At 41.9% G+C, this 22181-nt stretch overlaps 1 protein-coding gene across 1 annotated transcript in view; it reads left to right on the plus strand.

Annotated features, from left to right (window-relative positions):
* ERC2 (ELKS/RAB6-interacting/CAST family member 2) overlaps nt 1-22181 on the plus strand; it is a 937761-nt gene that overhangs the window by 712617 nt on the left and 202963 nt on the right. Inside the window, exons 18-19 of the mRNA XM_047691669.1 lie at nt 7855-8002; nt 9481-9609. Coding sequence (XP_047547625.1) covers nt 7855-8002; nt 9481-9609 — 277 coding nt within the window. The remainder of the gene's footprint in view (nt 1-7854; nt 8003-9480; nt 9610-22181) is intronic.

A 22181-nucleotide genomic window follows, 5' to 3' on the forward strand; every position in this document is an offset into this window, starting at 1 on the left:
TTATTTATTTATTTGACAGAGGGAGAGAGATCACAAGTAGGCAGAGAGGCAGGCAGAGAGGGAGGAAGAAGAAGGCTCCCTGCCAAGCAGAGAGCTCGGACGTGGGGCTCGATCCCAAGACCCTAGGATCATGACCTGAGCTGAAGGCAGAGGCTTAACCCACTGAGCCACCCAGGCGCCCCTCATTGACTTTTTTTTACGTCAGTTCTCCCAAGGGATGGGAATGGAGAGAGCAATTGAGGATGGGGGCAGTAGCTCTTCCTAATACTCATCCTTCTCTGGTCTTTTCCATATGGGAAAGTCAGTTGGCCTCAGACTCCCTGACACCCTTTGTAGCAAATGACAAGAGGGCCGGCATTTGCCATCTCAGTGTCCTGAAAGCACACGGTGTTACCCTTACCTACAGAGCTTCCTGGCCTAGCTGCACTTGGCGGAACCCAAGGATGGCTCAGCTGCCTACTTAGGTCATGCCCTGAGTAAGTAGTGGGGTAAAAGTTGGTGTATGGAGTAAAGAGCCTCCACAAGACTTCATGGCCCCTGTGCTAGGAAATTCCAGTCGTGTGCTATTAGGTTTCAAAGACAAAATTCTCCGTAATTGGAGTAAACTATTTCTTGAGGTCAGTTTTAGGTGGGCGACAGAGAGCAAACCGCATTAAGGAGTCTGGGCTGCCAAAGCCTGGCCTTTACAAATCTGGTCTGTTCTTTGTCCTTGCTAGAACTTGTGGTTGTTCAAATATATCTCACCCTGTGGGCCCCACCTTATGTGAGCAGCTTTGCTTTCTGCGTGGGCCCTTCTGGATACACAATACATCATTCTGCTGGTGGGTAGTGTTGATATGAATTGATATCAGAAGACTTTCCTTTCTCAAGATGCTTTTTAAAAATGCTGCTTTTGAAATTGAGGCAAATGAGCATCTATCTCCAGGGTTGATCACAGCAAACCTCCACCTATCCTTGCCCCAGGGGTGAGAGAGAGGCTGTTTTGAACAGGATCTTTCGTCACCGTCTGTCTTGAGTCACCTCCTACTGAACTTATGGTTGAAGATTCAGGGTCATGAGGGAAAGAAAACAGTAATTAACTGGGAAAAGTTGATTGAGCGGAATTTTTTTTTCCCACAGTATGATTAGAACATGACTGTGGACTGAGCACCATACATAATGTAGGTTTTCCCTTGCATGCCATTATCCAAACATTTCTTAATGGAATGCATTTTTTAAGCATCTGCTTTTGTAATTGAGTGTGTTCCTAAAGATGGGTCAGCTCACTAAAACAAGAGCCTGCAAGAAAAAAAAAAATGTGTTAATACTACCCCCACCCGGCCCCAACCCGCCAACCAATTTATAATAGTTCCTAATTGGTCTGCCTCATTTACAATTTCTAAAATTAATTTTGGATCCTCTCTCAGAGCTCAAGTCATCATTAATAGAGCGACAGCAACAGGGAGTGAAATAGAAATGTTTATAAAGCTCCCTTTTAAATTGACTGTGATAAGTGATGTAGTGATATATTACCATCAGAGGATTTTGGACCTCTCTTTGTGAAGGTTAGCCACAGGCAACACTCAAAAGAAGGCATTTATCTTGGTGGGAGACGCCCTTCAGTCTTCTTTTGTTTTATTCCATTGAGGGTTTTTTTTTCTTTTCAGGGTGGCGCAAACCATTTTTTTGGTGTTTTATTAGCTGTATCTTGACTACCTCCTACAAACTGAATGACAGCATAGGGTTATTAAATGTGTTCTTGCACATATTTTTATCCATTGTTAACCCTGACTAAATGTGCGTGAGGGCACAGAAGTTCCCCCTCTTTTTACTTCATTGTTGCCCATATTTGTTAAAGAAATTATTCCCCTTGACGTTTGTTTAGGCTGCACTTTGATAAAATGCTGTCTATGGTCCACTTTCTTAGCTTGGCATTCAGCAGACTCTTATAGATTTATTTCTCTGTGCATTATCTTATCTTCCTTTCTAGCTTATTTGGGCTTCCTTTTCATATTTTAAGCTACATTTTGGGGCATAGACGGATCATCTTAGTAATTGTATACTAAAGCATCACAGTGTTCTAAAGATAATTCTGCAAGCCTTTGGCATATACTTAACCCCACTAACTATCTAAAGATGAGGAAATACGTTCTTTTCGTATTTTCTATGAACAGAAAGGACAGCTTAACTGCTGAAGGTGATTTCAGATTTACAGAAACTTTCTTCAGGTTGTTGGGACCGTAACAATTTCTGAAGCAATGTAAATCTGTCCTTGAATCTAGATGAGTCACTTGATAGGGAAAATAATGAGGATTTTTCTTTGCGTTTCCAATTTATATCCAAATGTCTTTTCACAGGTACACATTAAAAAAAAAATAATAATAACATGTAAAAACATGTAGATGTAAAAGGGCATTAGAAATGCAAATATTTCTGTTTTCCCAGACTTTTAAAGACTGAATCAAAATTCCCTATTGGAAAAAAGAAGTGATAACATTTAAGCTTCCTAATTTATTACAATGTTTGCCATTTTCTCAAAACAGGCCTCTGTTAATTTTCAGTAAAGTATTTGTCCTTCGGTGCTTTAAGTAGATGTATTAGCAAATTGCCTTATGGGAATTGCAAAAAGTATAGAATCTGATATAGGGCTGGCAAATGAAATTAATCTTTTAAAAAATATTATGTTCAGTATCTCTCATCCTCAAAAAGCCCCTGACTTCTAAAGCAGGGATAAGGAAAACCCATAACTTTTCAGAATTAGCTCACAGTGATTTAAATTAGTAGTTGAAATGTATCAGCTTGATGAAGAATTATCTAAAACTCATTTTATAAAGCTTATTGTTTAAAAAACCACAAATGCAATGGTTCTATCAACCTACAATTAAGAGTTTTCTTTGCCTGGCGTCCTTGTTTAAGTAAGAAGTGGCCAGATACAACCTTAACATATTCAGAACATCTTCCCAGATATCGTAGTATGAAATGTGAAATGTTCGTATTTTTCTAGTTTTATATACTTTTATTTTCTACCAATTACTCTTTGACTTAAGTAGACTAAAATTATTGAATGTAGATTTCAATCAAGTTAAGAGAAATTATCATTAGTTTATGGTCAACATTTAAAGGAGGGTATATTTTATATATATATATATATATACACATATATATATATATATATATATATATATATATATATATATATGTATTCCTTGTTACACTTATTTTGTTCAGATTTCTATGAATGTACCAGCATTTTTAAACATATTTGTTAACCAGACGCAAACAAAACAAAATTAAAAAAAAATAAGGAAAATGGTACAAGGAACAAAATGGGATGTTTTGCATCAATTTAATGTTGATGAGTAGTGGTTTTAAGTGTACTTTTTAAAAAATGATTTTAAATGTATCTTGAGATATAATAATTAAGCATAATAGGATTTGGGACTATATTTAGTAATAATATCTGTAGAGAATTAGGAATTGATATGTGTTTTATGATCAGCAGTTTTCTAATCCATAGAAAATTGAGAATTAGAAATTAATTTGTTGGGACTTTTAATGATATTACAAGAGGATAAATAAGTATTAAGTCATGAAAAGCTTAAATTATAGAATTATAGGGTAAAAGGAATTTAGAAGTGTCCTTCTTTAGGTTGATAAAGACTTTTTTTTTTCCTAAAGATTTTATTTATTTATTTGACAGAGAGAGATCATAGGTAGGCAGAGAGGCAGGCAGAGAGAGAGGGGGAAGCAGGCTCCCTGCTGAGCAGAGAATCCGATGTAGGGCTTGATTCCAGGACCCTGAGACCATGACCTGAGCCAAAGGTAGAGCCCTAACCCACTGAGCCACCCAGGTGCCCCGGCTGATAATGACTTTTAACAGTTATTAAAGCTGTGTAATTCTGAATTTTGACCTGGAAGAGGAAAGTGGGTTGAACAGGACCATAGAACATAGGGACATAAAAGTTGGCAAAGGGAACCTACTTAGGCAATGATTACAACTGTTCACATGGGAGATGATGTAGATTGTACCAGATGTGTACACGTGAAACTATATGTGTGTGCACTTACCTGCATATAAAGAGTGAGAGGGACAGAGAGAACATAATAAATACGTTGATGAGAAAATGAACAGATTTTCGTATATGCCAAGTATTTGAAGCATGCACCTATAGTTTATTTGATGACTGTGAAGTTTCATTTACAGTTTGTTAATTTTACTCTCATGGTATTTTGTGAGAAAGAAGAAGAATGCAGGACGGTATAGGCAGAAAAAAAGCAAAAACCAGCCTATCAATTTCACCACCGTGAGAGAATGACTATTAACATTTTGATGTCTTTCCTTCCAATTTTTTTCTATGAATATAGTTTTATGTTTGGGAGATCTTATTGTATATACACCTACCCATCTAGAACTGTGAGGATTCTGAGATTTTCCCTTAGTGGCATGCTAATGGGTTAGCCTGCCTCAGTTTCATCGATGCAGGTAGATGACCAGAGACTTTGAGGTCAGAAACAAAGGACTTCATTGCTCAAGGTGCGGAGAACAGTGTCAGCGTATTTATGTCAGTTCTCCTTTCCTCAAGTCCCTGGGCTTACAGTGGGTTACATTACAAGAGAAGAACACTGAAAAGATTCAAAACCTGAATCTTTTATAATGGCAGTAACGTGCCTGCCCTTTGCTCTGGAAGGAGATGCTATTATATGAGGGCAGTAAGCATGTCTACTCTTTGATCCTAAGGGAGAAACTACTTCTGTCTTCCAAGGTTATTCACTATACAAACATTCTGGAAAGATTGTGAGAAAAGAAGATAGTGCCTTTGCTTGTAAAACATGCTGAAATATGAGACACGTGGAGAATTGTCTCTCAACAAATAAACATTTTCACGGATCTTTTTTCTTTTTTTTTTTTTTTTTCTGTTTTGAAGATTTTATTTATTTATTTGACAGAGAGAGCGAGGGAGCACAAGCAGGGGGGGCAGAGGGGAGAGAGAGGGAGAAGCAGACTCGCCAGCAAGCAGGGAGCCCAATGCAGGGCTTAATCCCAGGACTCTGGGATCATGACCTGAGCCAAAGGCAGACGCCTAACCATCTGAGCCACCCAGTCACCCCTTTTATCCTCAACATTTTAAATGCTGCATTTAGCTGTAAAGACTGAAATGTGGAGGGCACCTGGGTGGTTCAGTCGGTTAAGTGTCTGACTTTGGCTCAGGTCATGATCTCAGAGTCCTGGGACTGGGATCAAGCCTCATGCCCCACACTGAGCTCTGCAGGTAGTGGGGAGTCTGCTTCTGCCTCTCTCTCTGTCCCTCCCCCGACTCTTGCTGGTACATGTATGCTTGCTCTCTCTTTCAAATGAATAAAATCTTTTTAAAAGGAAGAGTGAAATATGAGATACAGCATAATTCATGATCAACCCCCAATGTTCCTCCTAATGATTTCTTAGGTTGTTTCCATTAAAAAAGCTTCACATGGACATTTCAATTTGGCACAGAGTAGGGTAAAATATTACAGTCACCTTACATGTGTGGTAGTTAAGTTGGAGTAGGTAGCGAATGGGCTCTCCCTGATTTGAAGACTGTGCAGCCTCTTCAGCCTGGTTTTATGTACAAATATGCATGAGCTGTGAATGGTAAGCATGTCTGTTGTCTCAAGATGTTATCCAGAAGGAGACAGGCTGTGTGAAGCTGGATTTGAATGCCGCTGTTGATAGTCCAGCCTGCACTGGTTTTCTTCTGGAAAGTGGACATATTCCCTGACATTTCTGCTGCTCATATGTCTGACTGAGCCTCCAACAGAAGCTCCTACTGCCTGCCTTTAGCAGGGCCCAGAAAAGTCCATACAAATCCCTGCAGGGAAAAGGGGGAAAATCTGAGATCCAAATAATGACCATCTTGTTCAGACATCTGGAGGGGGCCTCGTCTGGAGTGGGCCTGGTCTGCGAATTAAAGAAAGACAAAACAGGATCATGACCAGGTTTTAGTCCTGGGTCTTCTATGCAAAGAAAATACCCAGTACAGAGGCTTTCCCAGGGTTGTGAGGTCTTATAAGGTATCTAGAATGTGGCAGAAGTGACGCAGATTGGGACAAGACTTCCTCAGTGTTGAGAAGGACTAAATGAAAGATACTAGGAGAACCACTGTCTAGTTAGAAATAGTCCCCCAAAATTCCATGTTGAAATTTGCAACAGATCTTGCAAGAAAAATGAACTGTAAAATGGGAGGAGGCAACTCTAATATTATTTTGAGTAAGCTATAATCAGAGATTAAGGGGGTGCCTGGGTGGCTCAGTGGTTAAATGTTTGCCTTCAGCTCAGGTCATGATCCCAGGGTGCTGGGATCGAGGCCCGCATCGGGCTCCCTGCTCGGCAGGGAGCCTGCTTCTCCCTCTCCCACCCCCCGTGCTTGTGTCTCCTCTCTCACTGTCTCTCTGTCAAATAAATAAATAAAACCTTAAAAAAAATCAGAGATTAAGGAGTCAAAGCATTGTAATTTTTTTTTTTTTTAAGAGGGTGAAGAGAGGCAGAGGGAGAGGATCTCAAGCAGGCTCCACACCCAGCATGGAGCACTCCCTGGGGCTCAGTATCACAACCCTGAAATGATGACCAGAGCCAGAATTAAGAGTTAGCCACCCAACTGACTGAGCCACCCAGGCACCCCAAAATTTATAATGTTTTTAAAGATTATTTTGGGTGTTGTTCTAGGGAGACCAGTGGGCTGCAGGAGTAGATGCTGGTGGTTGGGACAAGTCTGGTAGCAGTAGATCAGTTTAGATAAAGAATGTCTTTTCAGGTGCTTGGATGACTCAGTTAAGCGTCTGCCTTTTGGCTCAGGTCATGATCCCAGGGGCCTGGGATTGAGCCCCGCAGTGGGCTCCCTGCTCATCAGGGAGTCTGCTTCTCCCTCTGCTCTTCCCCCTGCTCATGCTCGCTCGTTCTCTCTCTCTCTCAGAAATAAATAAAAATCTTTTAAAAATGTTTAGATAAAGAATGTCTTTTGGAGTAAAACCTATTGAAGTTGTTGATGGGGTGTCTCTGGGAAGAAAAGAGAGGGAAGGGGGCGCCTGGGTGGCTCAGTGGGTTGAGCCGCTGCCTTCGGCTCGGGTCATGATCTCAGGGTCTTGGGATCGAGTCCCGCATGGGGTTCTCTGCTTGGCAGAGATCCTGCTTCCCTCTCTCTCTCTCTCTGCCTGCCTCTCCATCTATTTGTGATCTCTCTCTGTCAAATAAATAGATAAAATCTTTAAAAACAAAAAAAAAAAAGAGAGGGAAGGAATTAAGGATGACTTCTAGGTTTGGGGCTTGGACTACTCATTGGTTAGTGATACAGTTACTAGATAAGGAAGACTGAGGAAGGAATGGTTTTAGGTAGAATAGCAGGAAAGCATCATTAATTACGTTGAAAATAGAAAGGACTCCTCTACTAAATATCTCTGCATGACTTCAAAAGAAAATCTTACATGAAAAAAAATGATATTGATATTTAAATTGTTGCCCCGTTTTGTTGGGTTGTCTTGGAGTACCTAGAACTTTACTTGGCAAACGGGTGTATGGGTGGATGGATGGATGGATGGATGGACGGACAGATGGATGGATGGATTAAAGTGTCCTAGAAGTGAATGCTCAGACTGATTCCCTCCTTTTCTAATTTGCAGCTTTGTTTATGAAACCAATGAAAGATGGCTCCTTCAGAGGAAGCAGTGCATGAGTCTCAGGGATTCTGACCCAAACTACTATGTCCATTCTGAGACAAATGTCTGTCTTAAACATTGTCCATAATTCCTTCCCATTAAGACAAAGCTCCATGGTTCATTTCAACTATAAATGACAATTTTTTTAACACTTTGTAAAAATGATCACAATAATCTTTATTTTACCAGACAGGAAGCTCTGCTTGCGGCAATCAGTGAAAAAGATGCAAATATTGCCTTGCTGGAATTGTCTGCTTCCAAAAAGAAAAAGACACAGGAAGAAGTTATGGCCCTGAAGCGGGAAAAAGATCGACTTGTGCATCAGTTAAAGCAGCAGGTGGGGCCTCCTGTACGAAAGGTGTGTTTGGCTGGTTTGGGGGCCTTGGGTGCTTTCTCTGGGTTTAGCTGCTCTTCATTCTCCCATGCCCATCGTGCCGGCTCACACAGTTAAAACCAGGTAGGAATGATATTGCCCAAGTTGTTGCTGGAACATCCTTTTACTGCTTTTCTGTTTATGTGCATGTGCCTGGGCTTGTGTGGTTTGCAGCCAGCGCTGTTTCCCTTTCCTTTATATTCACATCATCTCCCCAGAAATAACTCTCAGGTCTCTTCCTTCCAGTGGACTTTGTATGACTTCTGACTATTTCTTGGAACCTACGAATTAAATTCTGGGCACCTTCTTTCCCATTGGACCTGTTACCTTCTGTCTTGCTCACTTTCTGGGCCCCATCAGTGACCCTCCTCATTCAGTTCTTTAGATTTCTTTCTCTCCATACTTCCAACCTTGGTTCTTCAACTAGTTCCTTTAGGACCTTTTGACTAAGGGACATCTCCCAGCCCCCAGCACTGCCAGACTGCTTGGAGACCTCCCTGGCCATTATTTAGCTATACATTCTTTTTATCACCTATTTACTCAATTATCCCAATTATCCCATCTTTTTCCTCCTCTCTAGGCCACTGTATTTCTTCTGAGGGAAAAGGAAGGAGGGAAAAAGGAAGGAGGGGCAAAGACCTAACTTGTACAGAAAGCAGTTCTTTTCTTTTTGGAGGGTTTCCTGGAAGTGGCTTGAGTGGAAGTAGCATATTGCAAAATCATTCCTGAAATCTTCAGACCTTATTTCTTCTCCATATATAACTTGGGGGATTTTGGAAGCAATTGTTAAAGATATTCCCTTGGATTCTAGCTTCATTATATAACCAATTCCGCATATATTATGGCTCAGTGGTCTGTGGTCTCACAAGGTGGCTGTCACATCTTAGCTTAGGCCACATGTGGCTCTGAAACTCTCTAAATGCCACATGGTACACATGGAGTGTGTCCACATCAATTTCAGCCGCCAGCACTGGTTCTCTGCCTGCTAGGGTGTCTGAGCACAGAGTGCAAGGTGAGTGGAAAGGAAGCCCAAAGAAATAATCCCCTTCCCTTCACAATTGGGCCAACTCTTTCCCTCCTCAGGAAGGAAAAGTCATCCTTTGGCCCTGAACCAGAGTCCATTTCCCATAGGACTGCCTTGCTGAGAGAGAGAGACCACTGCCATGCCTGGGTGCCCTCTCCTGCAGAGGGAGGGTCCCAGTCACTGCCAGACATTGGGGTCATTCCACAGAGCAGCATGCCTCGCTATTGCTGGCCCTGGGGGTCGGGAACCGCTTACATCTGACCTCTTTGTTTGGGGCTGTGTATCCTCTACACTGGGTTTCTACCCACTTGGCCACAGAAAGTCAAGATAAGCCCCCTTCTTTGCTTTCTCCTAACTCTTTCCTGTGAACCCTCCACCCTCCCCTCCTGCACCTAACCCTTGTAGCTTTCTCCCACAGGTATATAGACCTAAGAAACAGCCCCTGAGCTCGAATATACCATGCACTTGTGATGCTGGCTACAGCCCAGATATTACGGCCAAGGACCACGGGTCCAGCTACGATGCATACATGATCCAAAGGTCTCAGGTCAGTCAGTAGCTAAGGAGGTGGTGAGGGTGCATAACAGCTACATCCTGCCTTGCCCTTTCCCTCTTTTAATGATTTCTAGTACTTGGTGGCCAAAAATCCTGTGACCATAGATGATAGCATTATATCTTGATTTGTAATGTGATTTCATTTATTCTGTATTTGCCAAGGGTTCCAGACTTGGTGGCTACCCTCTGGGGCCAGCTCTTCTGAAATGGCGTGGCATTGCTGCAAAACCAAGACTGCCAGAGGCCTTATGGTCAGGCATAGTGGATTATATTTTTCTTTCTGTCTCTTAGATACCTTGCTCCCCAAATCTCCCTCTACTTTTCCCAATAAGGAATTTTTTTAAGCCTGTTTTTTTTTTTTTCTTTCTCAGCATCATGAAAATGCACTCCTGGATTCCAGGAAGGATTGAGTGTAGCCCTTCAATTTGCTCCTGGGAAACTGCACAAAGCCTTCATTATTCACAACAGGCTTGGTTTTGGGTATCATGGGGCACATTTGGGAAACCCAGCCACGCAGAGTTAGGCTTCCGCCTGAACTAAGGCATGGTCTGAAGCGCTGTTGTGGGAAAAAAAGGCAGCAAATGAGAAGGATGGGCTCCTTGATGATTTAGGTTTGAAATCCTTCCCCACACCCTATAGGCAACAGAGGGGGTGAAAAAAAAGCACATGAATTGATGTAACCTTGTTGTAAATGACACGATTCTAAGGATAATGATTAATTAGCTTATAAAAGCACTCCCTTTTTATTGAGCGTTTGCTCTGTGCCAGGATGTGTATCCAGCGTCCTCAGGGACTTCGTCCCCTGGTCTTCATGGCAGCCCTGGGTGGCAGGATTACCTCCCTTTCCCAGGGGGCGTAACTGAGACTCAGAGTGTGAATGACCAACCTAAAACACACAGCTTGTAAGCTGTAGAGCTTAGGTTTTAGCTAGTCCACCTGAGTCCACACATACCTCACCCAGTTCAGAAAGGAATCTGGAGCGACAAGCAGAAGTGTGTTGCAGAAACTGTGAGGTCCCCTTATCTTTGTAAGCTTGAAGTAGATGGCGTGTAAGAATGTTCTCTGGCTATTCATAAGGGGTGGGTTCTGCCTAGAGCTCTTAGGCTTAAGCTATTAGATCATGTCAATAATTCCTTATACTTCTGAGTTTTCACCACATGCCAGGCATCAGTGTAAAGGTTTTACATACACTGACTCATGGACTCCTAATGAAACTGAAGGGCTGATGCTCTTATAGGAGAAGGAACTGGTGATCCAGAGAGGTTGGGTGCCCTACTCAGGCGTCAAAGCTGGACATTCCACGATGCTTGAAAAGACCCTTTAGCACACAACCATAACTGTATTTGCAGATGCCATCTAGAGTTGGACTGCTTAGGGTTACTCTTGCTTGAGCACTTGTTAGCTAGCTGTGTGATCATGGACAAAATACTAAACCTCCATAAACCTCAGTTTCCTTGTCTGTAAATTGGGCTAATAATCTAATTCAGAGTATTGTGAGTATAATGTAAGAGCTTTGCATGCGCCAGGCACATAATAGGTGCTGTATATTTGTGAGCTGACATGATTACTACTACTACTACTACTACTACTGTTGCTATTACTAACTGATTTTGTCACAACCAACCCTTAGAGGTAGTTTGATTTTGATTTCATTGTTGATATTTTTCCACAAGCCTGGGAGTCATAACTTGTTGAGAACACATCCCTGAGCTGTGGGACAGACAGACTTCAGCACCTAAGTGCTCCCGGTCCTCCCTCCCTTAAAGCCCAAGCACTTGGGGAGCAGTGAGCGGTCATATCAGGAACCGTTGACCCCAGCACCCGGGGTGCACTACAGAGGCTCATAGTGCTCATTAAATTTGCTTGATTTGTGTATGCAGTCCCATAGAGTCAATCAGAGAGGGTGCCCCTGGGAGAGTCCCAAACCTCAGCTGTCATCACTTGTATGACTGACACCTGTATGGCTGACGGTCTTTCACGTGTCCAGGTCAGTGGGAGGGGGAGGCCTGGGTCTGGGTGTTCATCTGCCCAGTGTTCTGTAAGGATACTGAAGCAGACTGGCTCATGAGAGATACCACCCTCTTCAGGCTGCCTTCTGCTCAGCTCATCTCATGCAGATCTTCCTACTGCCCATGACATTTAGTAGTTAGTTCAAAGATCCCCACAGATATTACACTTTGCCAAGAACTTAGTAGGCACACAATAAATATTTATTTTGTGAATGAATGCATGATTCCCACATGCCAGGCTCTATGCCAAGTGCGTTATGTATACCTTAGTTTACAAACATTATCTTGCTTTTTCCTCATGATCAACCAACCAACATATTGCATGCCTGCCATGTGCCAGTCTCTCTACCAGGTCCTGGGGATTCATTCATAACAGTTATTTTATCTGCTGTAATGAGGAGAGCATCATTCTTATTTTTGAGTTGATCAAACCAAGACCATATGACACAACTACCATACCTATAACATACCACCTATATCTGGTAGTGGAGGGCTGGGCATCTGAGATGTAGGAGTGCTGACACTTTGCTCTTAACTAGGCTAGATACTGCATCCTTAAGGCAGTAGTGTGAGCCATGGATTAGCCCCCATACCTCACAGATGCTGTCAGAGGAATCAAGTTCCAGTGCCTCAACCTCTGGCTCCCAAGCTGCCCAAGGGTACAAGGATGAGGTATGGGTATGGGTAACTCACTGAGGCCAAGTACCTTGTTGGAATTCAACTCAACAATATTCATTGAGTGCCTTCCCTAACACATTTTTTAAATACATCAGTGATCAAAATAGATAAAGACCCCTTCCTAGTGGAGCTTATGTTTTAATGGTTGGGGGGTAGAGAATGGGAGAAAGGCAATAAACCAGAACATAATAAATAAGTAAATAAGTAAAAAAGAAAAAAGAATAATGTAGACGAGTATAAGGGAGAACAGAAGTGTCCGGGAAGGATTGAGGACATGGTAACAATGTAAAATAGGGTAGACAACTGGAACTCATTGGGAAGGAGACACTTGAGCAAAGACTTGAAGGAGGTGAGAGAGGGAGAGTCCTTTAAATATCTAGGGAAAGAGTGTTTTGGCACAGAGAATCACCAGTGCAAAGCCCTAAGGCAGGAACATGCTAGTGTGTTTGGGGGAACAACAGGGAAACCAGTGTGGCTGGAATAGAGTAGGCAAGGAGATGAAGAGGTGAGCTGTCAGAACATTAATGGGGTGGGGATAGGATGTGTAGGACTCTTATGCAGGATCTGCTGAGAGTGGTACACTCTGGAGCAGAATTTCTCTGCAGTTAGAAAACAAAATACATTAGCCATGCAAACCCAGAGCAGGGAGGACTCTCAGGTACCACTTGGAGTGCCCTGTCTAAGATTGCCCTACTTGAGCCCACTCTCCCCTGCCTTCAGCTTCTAAGGAGTCCTGGTGCTTAGCTTGTGTTTGTAAAAAGCATTGCCACTTCCACTGGAAGAACTAATACAAGAATTTACTTGTCATAGCTAGTGAGATTTTTGAGTGAGAACAGAGCCCTTTGGCAAAATGCCCTCCCTGACTTTTTGACAATCTCAACAACATACCACTAGAGTCTAAATCCTGCACTCTCCTTGCTGTAAGGAGACAAGGCAGTGGTCATTAATGGCTACCACCATGCCATTGGCCTACTCAGAGTGATGTCTGTGCCAAGGGGAAGTGCACCCTGCCTCCAGGCCAGGCCAAAGCAGAGATTCTCGAACCTCAATGGGCAGAAGCTTGATCTTTTCTAAAGATAAATCTCATGATACACTTATCACTCTCTAACCCTTACTGCTGAAAAATCTTCCCTGGCTTCCTTTACTGGAGTGATAAAGACAAATTCAAACCAATATGTGCTCTGCCTTGTACATGATATTCAATCCCCTCGTCCTGGAATACATTTCCCTCTTTTCCTCACCTAGTTAATGCCCCCTTCAATCTCAATCCAACATCACTTTTTTCAGGGAAGCTTTCCGGAACTTTCTCAGTTGTGTCAAATCTCCAGTTTGCCATGCCTGTAGAATATGTACATCACTTAATTGCACTGTAACAGATGCAATTTTGCATTTGTTTTTGTGATTATTTGAATAGTAGCTATCTGCCCTGCTAGTTTATGATCTCTATGAGGACTAAGAATGTGACCCTATCACTTTTTTTTTGTTGACCATTTATCTCCAGGCTTCGCAGAATTGCTAGCACATAGTGGGCATTTAGTAAATATTTGTTGCAAGTGTAAATGAATGAGTGGGTGAATTGCCAGGGCAGCTTGTTAAAAAAAAAGAGACATTATTGATCAATCATGACTTTAGACAAAACTTAGCATTATGTTCTTCTCACCCCAGTATTCCAGGCAGCCACCACCTATAGGAGTTGGTAGAAGATATGAGACTTGTTTGCTAAATGATGAACACAAATGGTGTCATGTCATGTCCTACCACATTGCAAGACACTTTACAGAGATGCCTTTTCCCATACTTGAATTATGTGCAATGGTGGCCGTTTTGAACTTTTCTTCTGAATCTGTTCGCTGTTATTTTAGTCTAACTTCCCTCTAAATTTGGGGATTCTTCTTAAATAAAATGTCACTGAGTTTCCAGATGTGGCAAAAGTTACTTGTTGTTATGAAGGGAGCCCCTCTACTTCATCCCTGAAAACTTCTGAGTGTCGTAAATCAGTTTGCCTAGAAATACCTAAACTCCTGTTAAACATCTGTCAAGAGAGCTAGAGAAGGTGATATGAAATGAGTTCAGAAATTCCAACTATGCTTAACAACAAAAGAATCTTTATGACGCTCTTCAGGTGTTGACATTTGGGTTGGTTCTATGCTGAGCAAGGTATAAAGCGGAGAGAGCAGTACAAATTAACTTTCTGTTGCATAAAAAAAGATAAAGGATAAATCATAGCTTGGTTGTAGATAGACAAGTCTGTCCAACTTTTGTATTCTTCCCAATTGCATTTCTTCATAAGCACACACGTCTGACACTTTTACTCTAGCTCTTTTTTTAAAAAAAAAAAAAAAATCTGGCTTCCACATTTTTGCAGTTTGGGGAGAAGGTCTCAAATGGGAATGAGTTAATTTTTTTTTCTTTCTATGTGGAGGAAATATTATTAAAAATAACCATTTTTCCTTCTTCTGTGTTTTGGATCCAATCTCTCCCCAACTCTTTTTCTCCACCCTTAAAGAAAGGACTGACATCAAAATAATTAATTCTGAAATCATTGGATTTTTTTCTGCTGTTAAGGGGTTTTTGAAGAAAGCTTAAAACTAAATCTTACCCCCTAAGCCTTATTCCCAAATGCTCCCCTGTGTGCCGAAGTAGTGATATGCACATCCTTGATGAAAATGCCTTCTTAAAATGAGGACCAGACAGTATTGTTTAGCTGAAATTAGAACCAGCTTATTTCTCAGAACTGGTTAGAATACTTCTGTGATCAGAGATAAATTGTGCTTGGTTTTCTTTTTCCCTTTCCTACCAGTTCTGGGCATTGCTTTTGGCTACCAGGAAACATACTGGGCATTTTGGAACAGGAAGGCATTAAGAACAAGAGAGACTAGTCCAGGTCAACATTCTGGAGGCTATGCTAGGTCTGCATAGTGTATCCGTTTGGGTAGCTCATGTTGTTCAGGTCACCGGAATCATGCCTAAGAATTAGCCGAATAGGTGTGGCCAAGAATGGGAGATGGCGAAGGCCACCCTGAAAAGTGTTTCAGGGAAGCTTGTTGTAGGATTGGAATCCTAGTCAAACTGGACCTCGGCAGAGACAGACCCATCCAGTCATGGAAAGTGGGAACCACCTGAGTGGGATGATTGGTCAGGCATTCCAGCCCTCCTGCTTGAGGCCACACTTGGCTGTGCTTCCTATTTACACTTTCATTGCATTGTATGCAGATGGCTTTTAATTACGCTTTACGGTTCAGGAGGTGAGCACAATTAAACTGCAGTGGAGGAACTCTATGCAGTAGGGTTCCCATAGCCTCGAGTTTTGGTTGGATGAACTCCAGAAAAGCTTGATTTGATCCCAGCATTGTAATGCATCACAGACTTGCCCCAGATCAAATTGCTGAAATGCAAATGCATTGGTTTGCACTGCAGACTTACTTTGGGTTAAGCTGTTCATGTCCCACTGGTAGGATCTAAGCACGTCTCTATTTATCACTGATTTCAATGCAAATTGTCTGTATAGGATGTTCTAGAGAATCTCCTTTTAAAAAAGAAATACTCAGATCCCTCCTTGGCAGGCCAAGGGCAGTGCATTCTCAAGGAGGTAAAACCTGAAGTGTGACTGAAAAGCTTCCTCTTTGTGTCCAAGTAATTGGTCAGGACACTGGACTGCTCTCTTCACCTAGACATTCCCTACTGGCAGCTGATGCCTTGGCTCCAGTACTCAGGGTATCCATTCAGCCAGCCACTTACAACACAAAACAGCACTCAGATTATGGAGGCAAAGGTTTTCTGAGTGATTCCATGGGTTTCCCCAAATCTCTGTTAGAGGTGCCTTTTTCCAGAACTTCAAGCTGACTCTGATGGTCCACTTTCTGAGTCTTTCATTTGAATAAAGTCATATTTTAAAAGCCACTTTGTTTCCCTACCCTAAACATTCATGGAATACCTTTGTGAAATTGCGTTCGGCCTTCTTGAGCTACAGCAGGACATAACTGAGTTTGCCCTTGAGCCTTGGGTTTTTACCATCTCTTCCACCAGTATGGCAGATGTTAACGCATGAAACAGATAACAGGGAAAATTGCTATTTTTTGGTGCAGATGTGCCATCAACATTCAAAAATGTTTGCTTGCTGGAGAGGTCAGAGAATGTTTCCTACAGAAGTAGGAATCACGTATGAATTTTATGATTAGCAGTCCATAGTCTACCCTTTGTGACAGATGCCTATCCATGATACTTTCTCTTAAGTATTTAAGGATTCTAGGGTAAGAAATACTAGTTTTAGAAAAGCTTACTCTTTACTTCTTAAGTATACCTTTTTGAGTAGAAAAACTTGAAAAGACCAACTTCATCAGTGTGTTACCCCGTTTTTAGAAATACAGAAAGGGAGAGATGGGTCTGACTTTTAAGTTTCAGAGTGATTTGCCAACTTTGTTTCAGTAATTTGAAGCCCCCCCATCCCACCCGCCCCCAGTATCTAGCAGTTGGCAGAGCACATTAGAATAACAGGCTTAGCTGAAGGTGACCAAAACAGAGAATAGCATACAAATGCCAAGAAGATCTCTCACGCGCTGTCTCCCTCTTTTTTTATTCAAATTTCACATCTGTGCTCTATTTTTAAACATTTATTCCTTAAGTGATAACGCATGTTTTACCAAGCCTCTTATTGGATTAGACATGTTTGAAATCCCCTAGATTTTAACCTGTTCATTACCACCTCTGAGAACATTCAGATCCACCACCAAAGCAGAGAGTGTGTATGGGGCAAGTTTCCAAAATGTCAGCCACCAAGAAGCCATTGTACTTTGGGAAAGAAGGGATCCAGCTGTTGCTCTGGGTGGATTTGGAGGGATCTTAGAGTGACATTGCTTCAAGAGGACTTAAGTGGGGGTATAATGTGTACATCATTCTTGCTCTTCGTGACAGTTTTTCTACTCACCTTTTAGAGTGGGAGAAGCTAACAATTTTTGAACTCTTGCTGGATACCTGGCACTGGGTGGGGGATTTTAAGTATATTATCTCATTTAATCTTCACAACTCTGAAAATTGGGTGTTGTTTCAGAGATAAGGAAACTAAGGTCCAGGAACTGGGCAAAGACACCATAACTGGTAAAGGTGATCTCACCCCAAAGCTCTTCCATACTCTTCTCATGTTCCCAGGTTGCTGCAATACCTCATTAGGTCATAGCCCCCAAGCGAAGGGGCTAACAAGTAGCATAAAAAGAAGGCTTTATCCTGTGACCCTGAGCACCACGAGCAGCTCCTCCTGCTGGCCCCCACCGGCTCCTGCTATGACCTGAGGTCATGTGCTGGCTGGGAAGGGCGACTTGTCTTTTCTTGCATCACCAGGCATCACCCACTGCCATGGGGAAGGGGTTGCCATGGGCTTGATCAAGTGTGCTGTATTTTCTGCTTCCCTGTTTGAAATCTTGGCATTTGCCTCTTGTGTTTCTTTCTCAGGATAGCTGCTTGGAAGCCTTCCCCCCACCCCCCATTTTCCACTTTCTTCTTCACCATCTCACATATAAAACAGGTTTCTCCTGGTCTCTTTTCTCTCCCTCCCTCCTTTCCTTCCTCTCATCGTATAATTAAAAGTCTTTCTAGGCTGTCTTCACCTTATCATTTGAAATGAATTGAAAAAAGATCCAACTTCCTGCCCTTGTGTCTTCCTGATGCTGAATTTCAAAATGAAAGAAAAGTCCTTTCCCCCTCTCTTTTTGTTCACACTGCCCCTTGCATAACTGCATGTAAATCATGCTGGTTTTGTCACTGATCAGCAATGGTGTGCAAACTGTTTGCCCTTCCCTGTCTTCAGAACTACATCTTTTTAGTCTTTTTCAAATAATAATGTGGCAGGAAAAGGGATATTCCCCTGCCCCTCTCATAGATTGCTGACACAGTTTATCTTTACTCTTACTTAACTACATATTCTTTTTGGGAAGATGCCATTTTTTTTTCATTCTCTGCAACATGCTACTAAAGGCACAGTGAAAACTTCTAGAATCTTCCATGTGTGCTTTTTTTAATCTATAGTAATGCATGATATTAAAAATTAATAAGTATTTAATTTTGTAACATCCTTATTATGTAAATGATACTTTTCCATAGTGGAAGCATATAAATAAATGTTTTATCATAAAAATAATATATGCTCATTATAGAAACTTAGAAAATGTAAATAAGAATCTTGAATCACCCATAATCCCGCCATTCAGAAATAACTGTCATTAAGATTTATAGTTTCCTACATTCCATTGTCTACATACATATTTGAACAAAGACATGACATACCACATAATAAAGATTTTTAAGCCTTATAAACATTTAATGTTGTACATTTTCCCATGTCCTTAAAAGCCTTCAAAAACATATATCTTTGTTGTATGATTTCCATCATTGCCACAATTAATTTTATCATTCTCCTATTATTGGAATTTTAATTTGTTTCTAGTTTTTCACTTTTATAATCATACTTGAACATCTCAGTGTAAAAATCTTTTTTTTTTTTTCTGTTCTTTTCCTTAAGATTTGTTGCCCAAAAGTTGAAATATTGGAGTTATAGTTGTTTTTAGGATTTTAGGGAATTATGAAATGGCTCTCTCCTACAAAGCACTTGACATTTCTAAGTTTTTACAAAAATGTCAATTGTTTGTGTTGAGTTTTTCAAGACCATACTCTGATAACACGCCAATCATAGATTTGGAGCGGAATATTGCTCTAAGTAGGGCAAGTGACCAGTAAAAGAGAGGGAGAGGCAGAGGGAGATTTCTAAAACTTCTTAGGGGAAAAGGCATGGGGAAAAATGGGCAGTTCATTCAACAAATCTGACGGAGCACATACAATGAGCCAGACACTGTTCTGACACTGGGGACACCACAATGTACAAAATACAAAACTCCCTGCCCCAAGAGAGCTTGTATTCTAGCAGAGGGGACAAACAAGAAACAAAATAAAGACATCTCATGTATGCCATGTTTAATAACAAATGCTGTGGGGAAAAATGAAGATGGAGCTCTATGAGGTGTTTGGGGGGTGACTTTGAATAGGATGTTCCCAGGGTGCCTCCTTGAGAAAGGGACATGTGAACAAGGACTTACAGGGTATTGGGGGGTGATCCATGTGGAGCATGGTCCAGGGAGGGGGTCCTCAGAGGGAATAAACTACAGCCAGGAGAGTAGGGATCTATTTTTCCCAGGTCCCAGTCTGAAGTGCAGTTGCTGAGTTGACAAGGTGGGGGAGCCAGAACCCCACAACACCAATGTTTAGATGAGATTATTTTTAAAAAATATGCACACGACAACCAAAACCCTACTCTCTTATCTCTGCCCTGATATGACCATTGGGAAATGCCCGTTGGACATAGCCAGCAAATCTTTATTCAGATGATCTTTGATGCAGTCTGGGAGTGGAATTGTGCAAAAAGGTTATAAGTTCAGATTGTACTGAGAGGCTGTCATTTCAGAGAACAATGAAAATTGACTGAACAAGAATGACAACTCAGAAGGCTATAATCCAGGATGGTTCTTATGCCCCAGAAATCTCCAATTAGCCAATCGTCTTGAGGCTGGTTTATTTCCTTTAGCATACCTAGACTTACAAAGACAGTTTAGAAGCCAACCAGAAACCCTACTGGTATGGACTACCTTGGGTGTACCAAAGCCCCTTTGGGTGCTAGGGTAGGAAGCAGGCATGTGGGTCACAAGGCCAGGCAGATTCTGTTGTCAGTCTTCTTTGGTTTGGGGCCCCAGTGTTGTCTGAGATACCTGACAGCAAGCAGCCATCTAGAAAGTATGATGACGCCTCAGCAAGGAAGACTTGGCAAGTAATAGAAGGTGTAAGATCAAACAATCAGAGTTCTCACCCAGCCCTGACCCCAACACACTGAGAAACCTGGGACAACTTATTTTGCTTCTCTCTCACAGTCTCAGTTTCCTCATCTATAAAATGAAAGGAATAAACCAACAGACCTCTGGGCTCTTTGCATTTTTGGTAGTCAGAGACAGTTCCAATACATTCACACATACCGTATGTTGAATACTCGATCTACAGCAAGGACTTTTGAGGCAAATGGCAGTTATTTGCTTTCTTGGAGCCTATGGTTGAGTAGGACAGATGCATTGTTCATAGGATATGAACACAGCTATTATTTCTTGAACAAATGATATTCTAAGCACAGTGCTGTACTTTTGTTGTTTCATTACAATCCTCACAAAAACTTGAAGAGGTAGTACCATCCTTACCTCCACTTTGCAGATGCTGAAACCAAGTCACACTGGTGGGTGGTCAAGCCAAGATGCCCTCAGTGAGTCTGTCTGTGGGGGTAGAACTCTCAGCCTCTTTGTTTTCCCATTGCAACGCATTTGCCATCTTTCCTACTAGGGAATATTTGAGGATTCTAGATTTCAAAGACAACAGGGAAGAAGGAAGACTCTGAAGTTTGCTCATTTGGCTTATGTAATCCTGATTCATTTCCATTAATTACTTGGATGATGGTGAGCAGGTCAACCTACCTTCCTGTAAAAATTGTTATTTTTTGTTTCCTACCTACCTCACAGAGAAGCATTACCATGAAGCATCTTCTGTAGGGCAAGGTCCTAAAAAACCCTGAGGGTTGCACAGATGTGCACAGTATTGATCTCAGTTCTGAGGAGCAAAGACAAGGCTATCTTATTCTTCCCCACAGGGTAGCACTGAGGAATGATGGTCCCAAATTGTCTCTGGTGGGTGACAATCCATTGACATAAACTCACTTCACATGACTTGTTCCCCTGGCTGAAGAAAAAAGAACTTGGGTAGCAATGCTCATGAAAACGCCTTCTGCATTTTCAGGAGGCAGACCCTGATTCATCCTTGAAGAAAACTTGAGGGGCAAACACTGCCTTGAAAGAACCCAGTTTGGTGCAGGTTCAGACATCTTCCTTCCAAGGAAAGGTGTTTCTAGACCTCCCAGCCTTAGACTTTCTTGTCCAGGCTGCTGGGGTTCTGCTGGAGCCAAGGTCTTCTGAGGCTTCTTGACATGACATTGGGCTTCCAGGGAGAGCCTCTGTGTTCTTGAGCTTTCTAGTGATGCAATCCTTGGTGAGGCAGGGAAACAAAAAGCTGATATTTTGGAAGGGGAACAACCATCTCCAGGGGATTATTTTTTATGAACAAAAGACACTTAAGTGTTGCTGATTTATCTTAATAGCAGATACTATGAGCAAATGTCCCAGTTGCCTCTTTGTGCTTTTGGCAAGTATGGATGAGAAATGGAATGGAGCAGACCCAATCAGAGCTGGCTAGCTCAAAGTTCAGGAGACTTAATCTTTTCCACTCCAAATATGTGACTTAGAACTGTTTCCAAAGTTTTCCAAGTTGCAGGTGGACACCCAACTTTGGAAAGAGGCAAAGCAGGTTCCATCACCAGGTTTTCTGTTTCCAGAATGATTATCTTGGGCTCAAGGGGAGAAATGCCTCGATTTCCCCTAGGTAGTTAATTCTGTAAGCTCGGTTACCATGTTCTGGTTCTGAAGGCACTGTTTCTGTATAAAAAGACTTTCTTTTGTCACATGAAGAGCCCTCCTGCTTGTCGTACACATGATTGGGATTCTCAGAGGACCCCACAGGACTGCTCAACATATCCTCCTATGTCAGGGCTGGAATGAGAACACGCTGAACCCAGTGCCTTAGAAATTGGAATATAAATTATGTCAAGGCCGTGTTCAATGTTGTAACATTTGCTAATCCTTATTAGATATGGATAAATTCTCATGGCTTAATTTGGCATGTTGAGCCCGTTCTTCAGATTGTCTTTGGGGACGGGAAAGGAAATGCACAACTTCACTATAATTTTTCTTTTGTTTCTTTAGAATGGGACATAATTTTTTATTGTTAGCTGGTGGAAACTTTGGTG

Source organism: Lutra lutra, chromosome 1 (assembly GCF_902655055.1).
Source record: "Lutra lutra chromosome 1, mLutLut1.2, whole genome shotgun sequence".
NCBI lineage: Eukaryota > Metazoa > Chordata > Mammalia > Carnivora > Mustelidae > Lutra > Lutra lutra.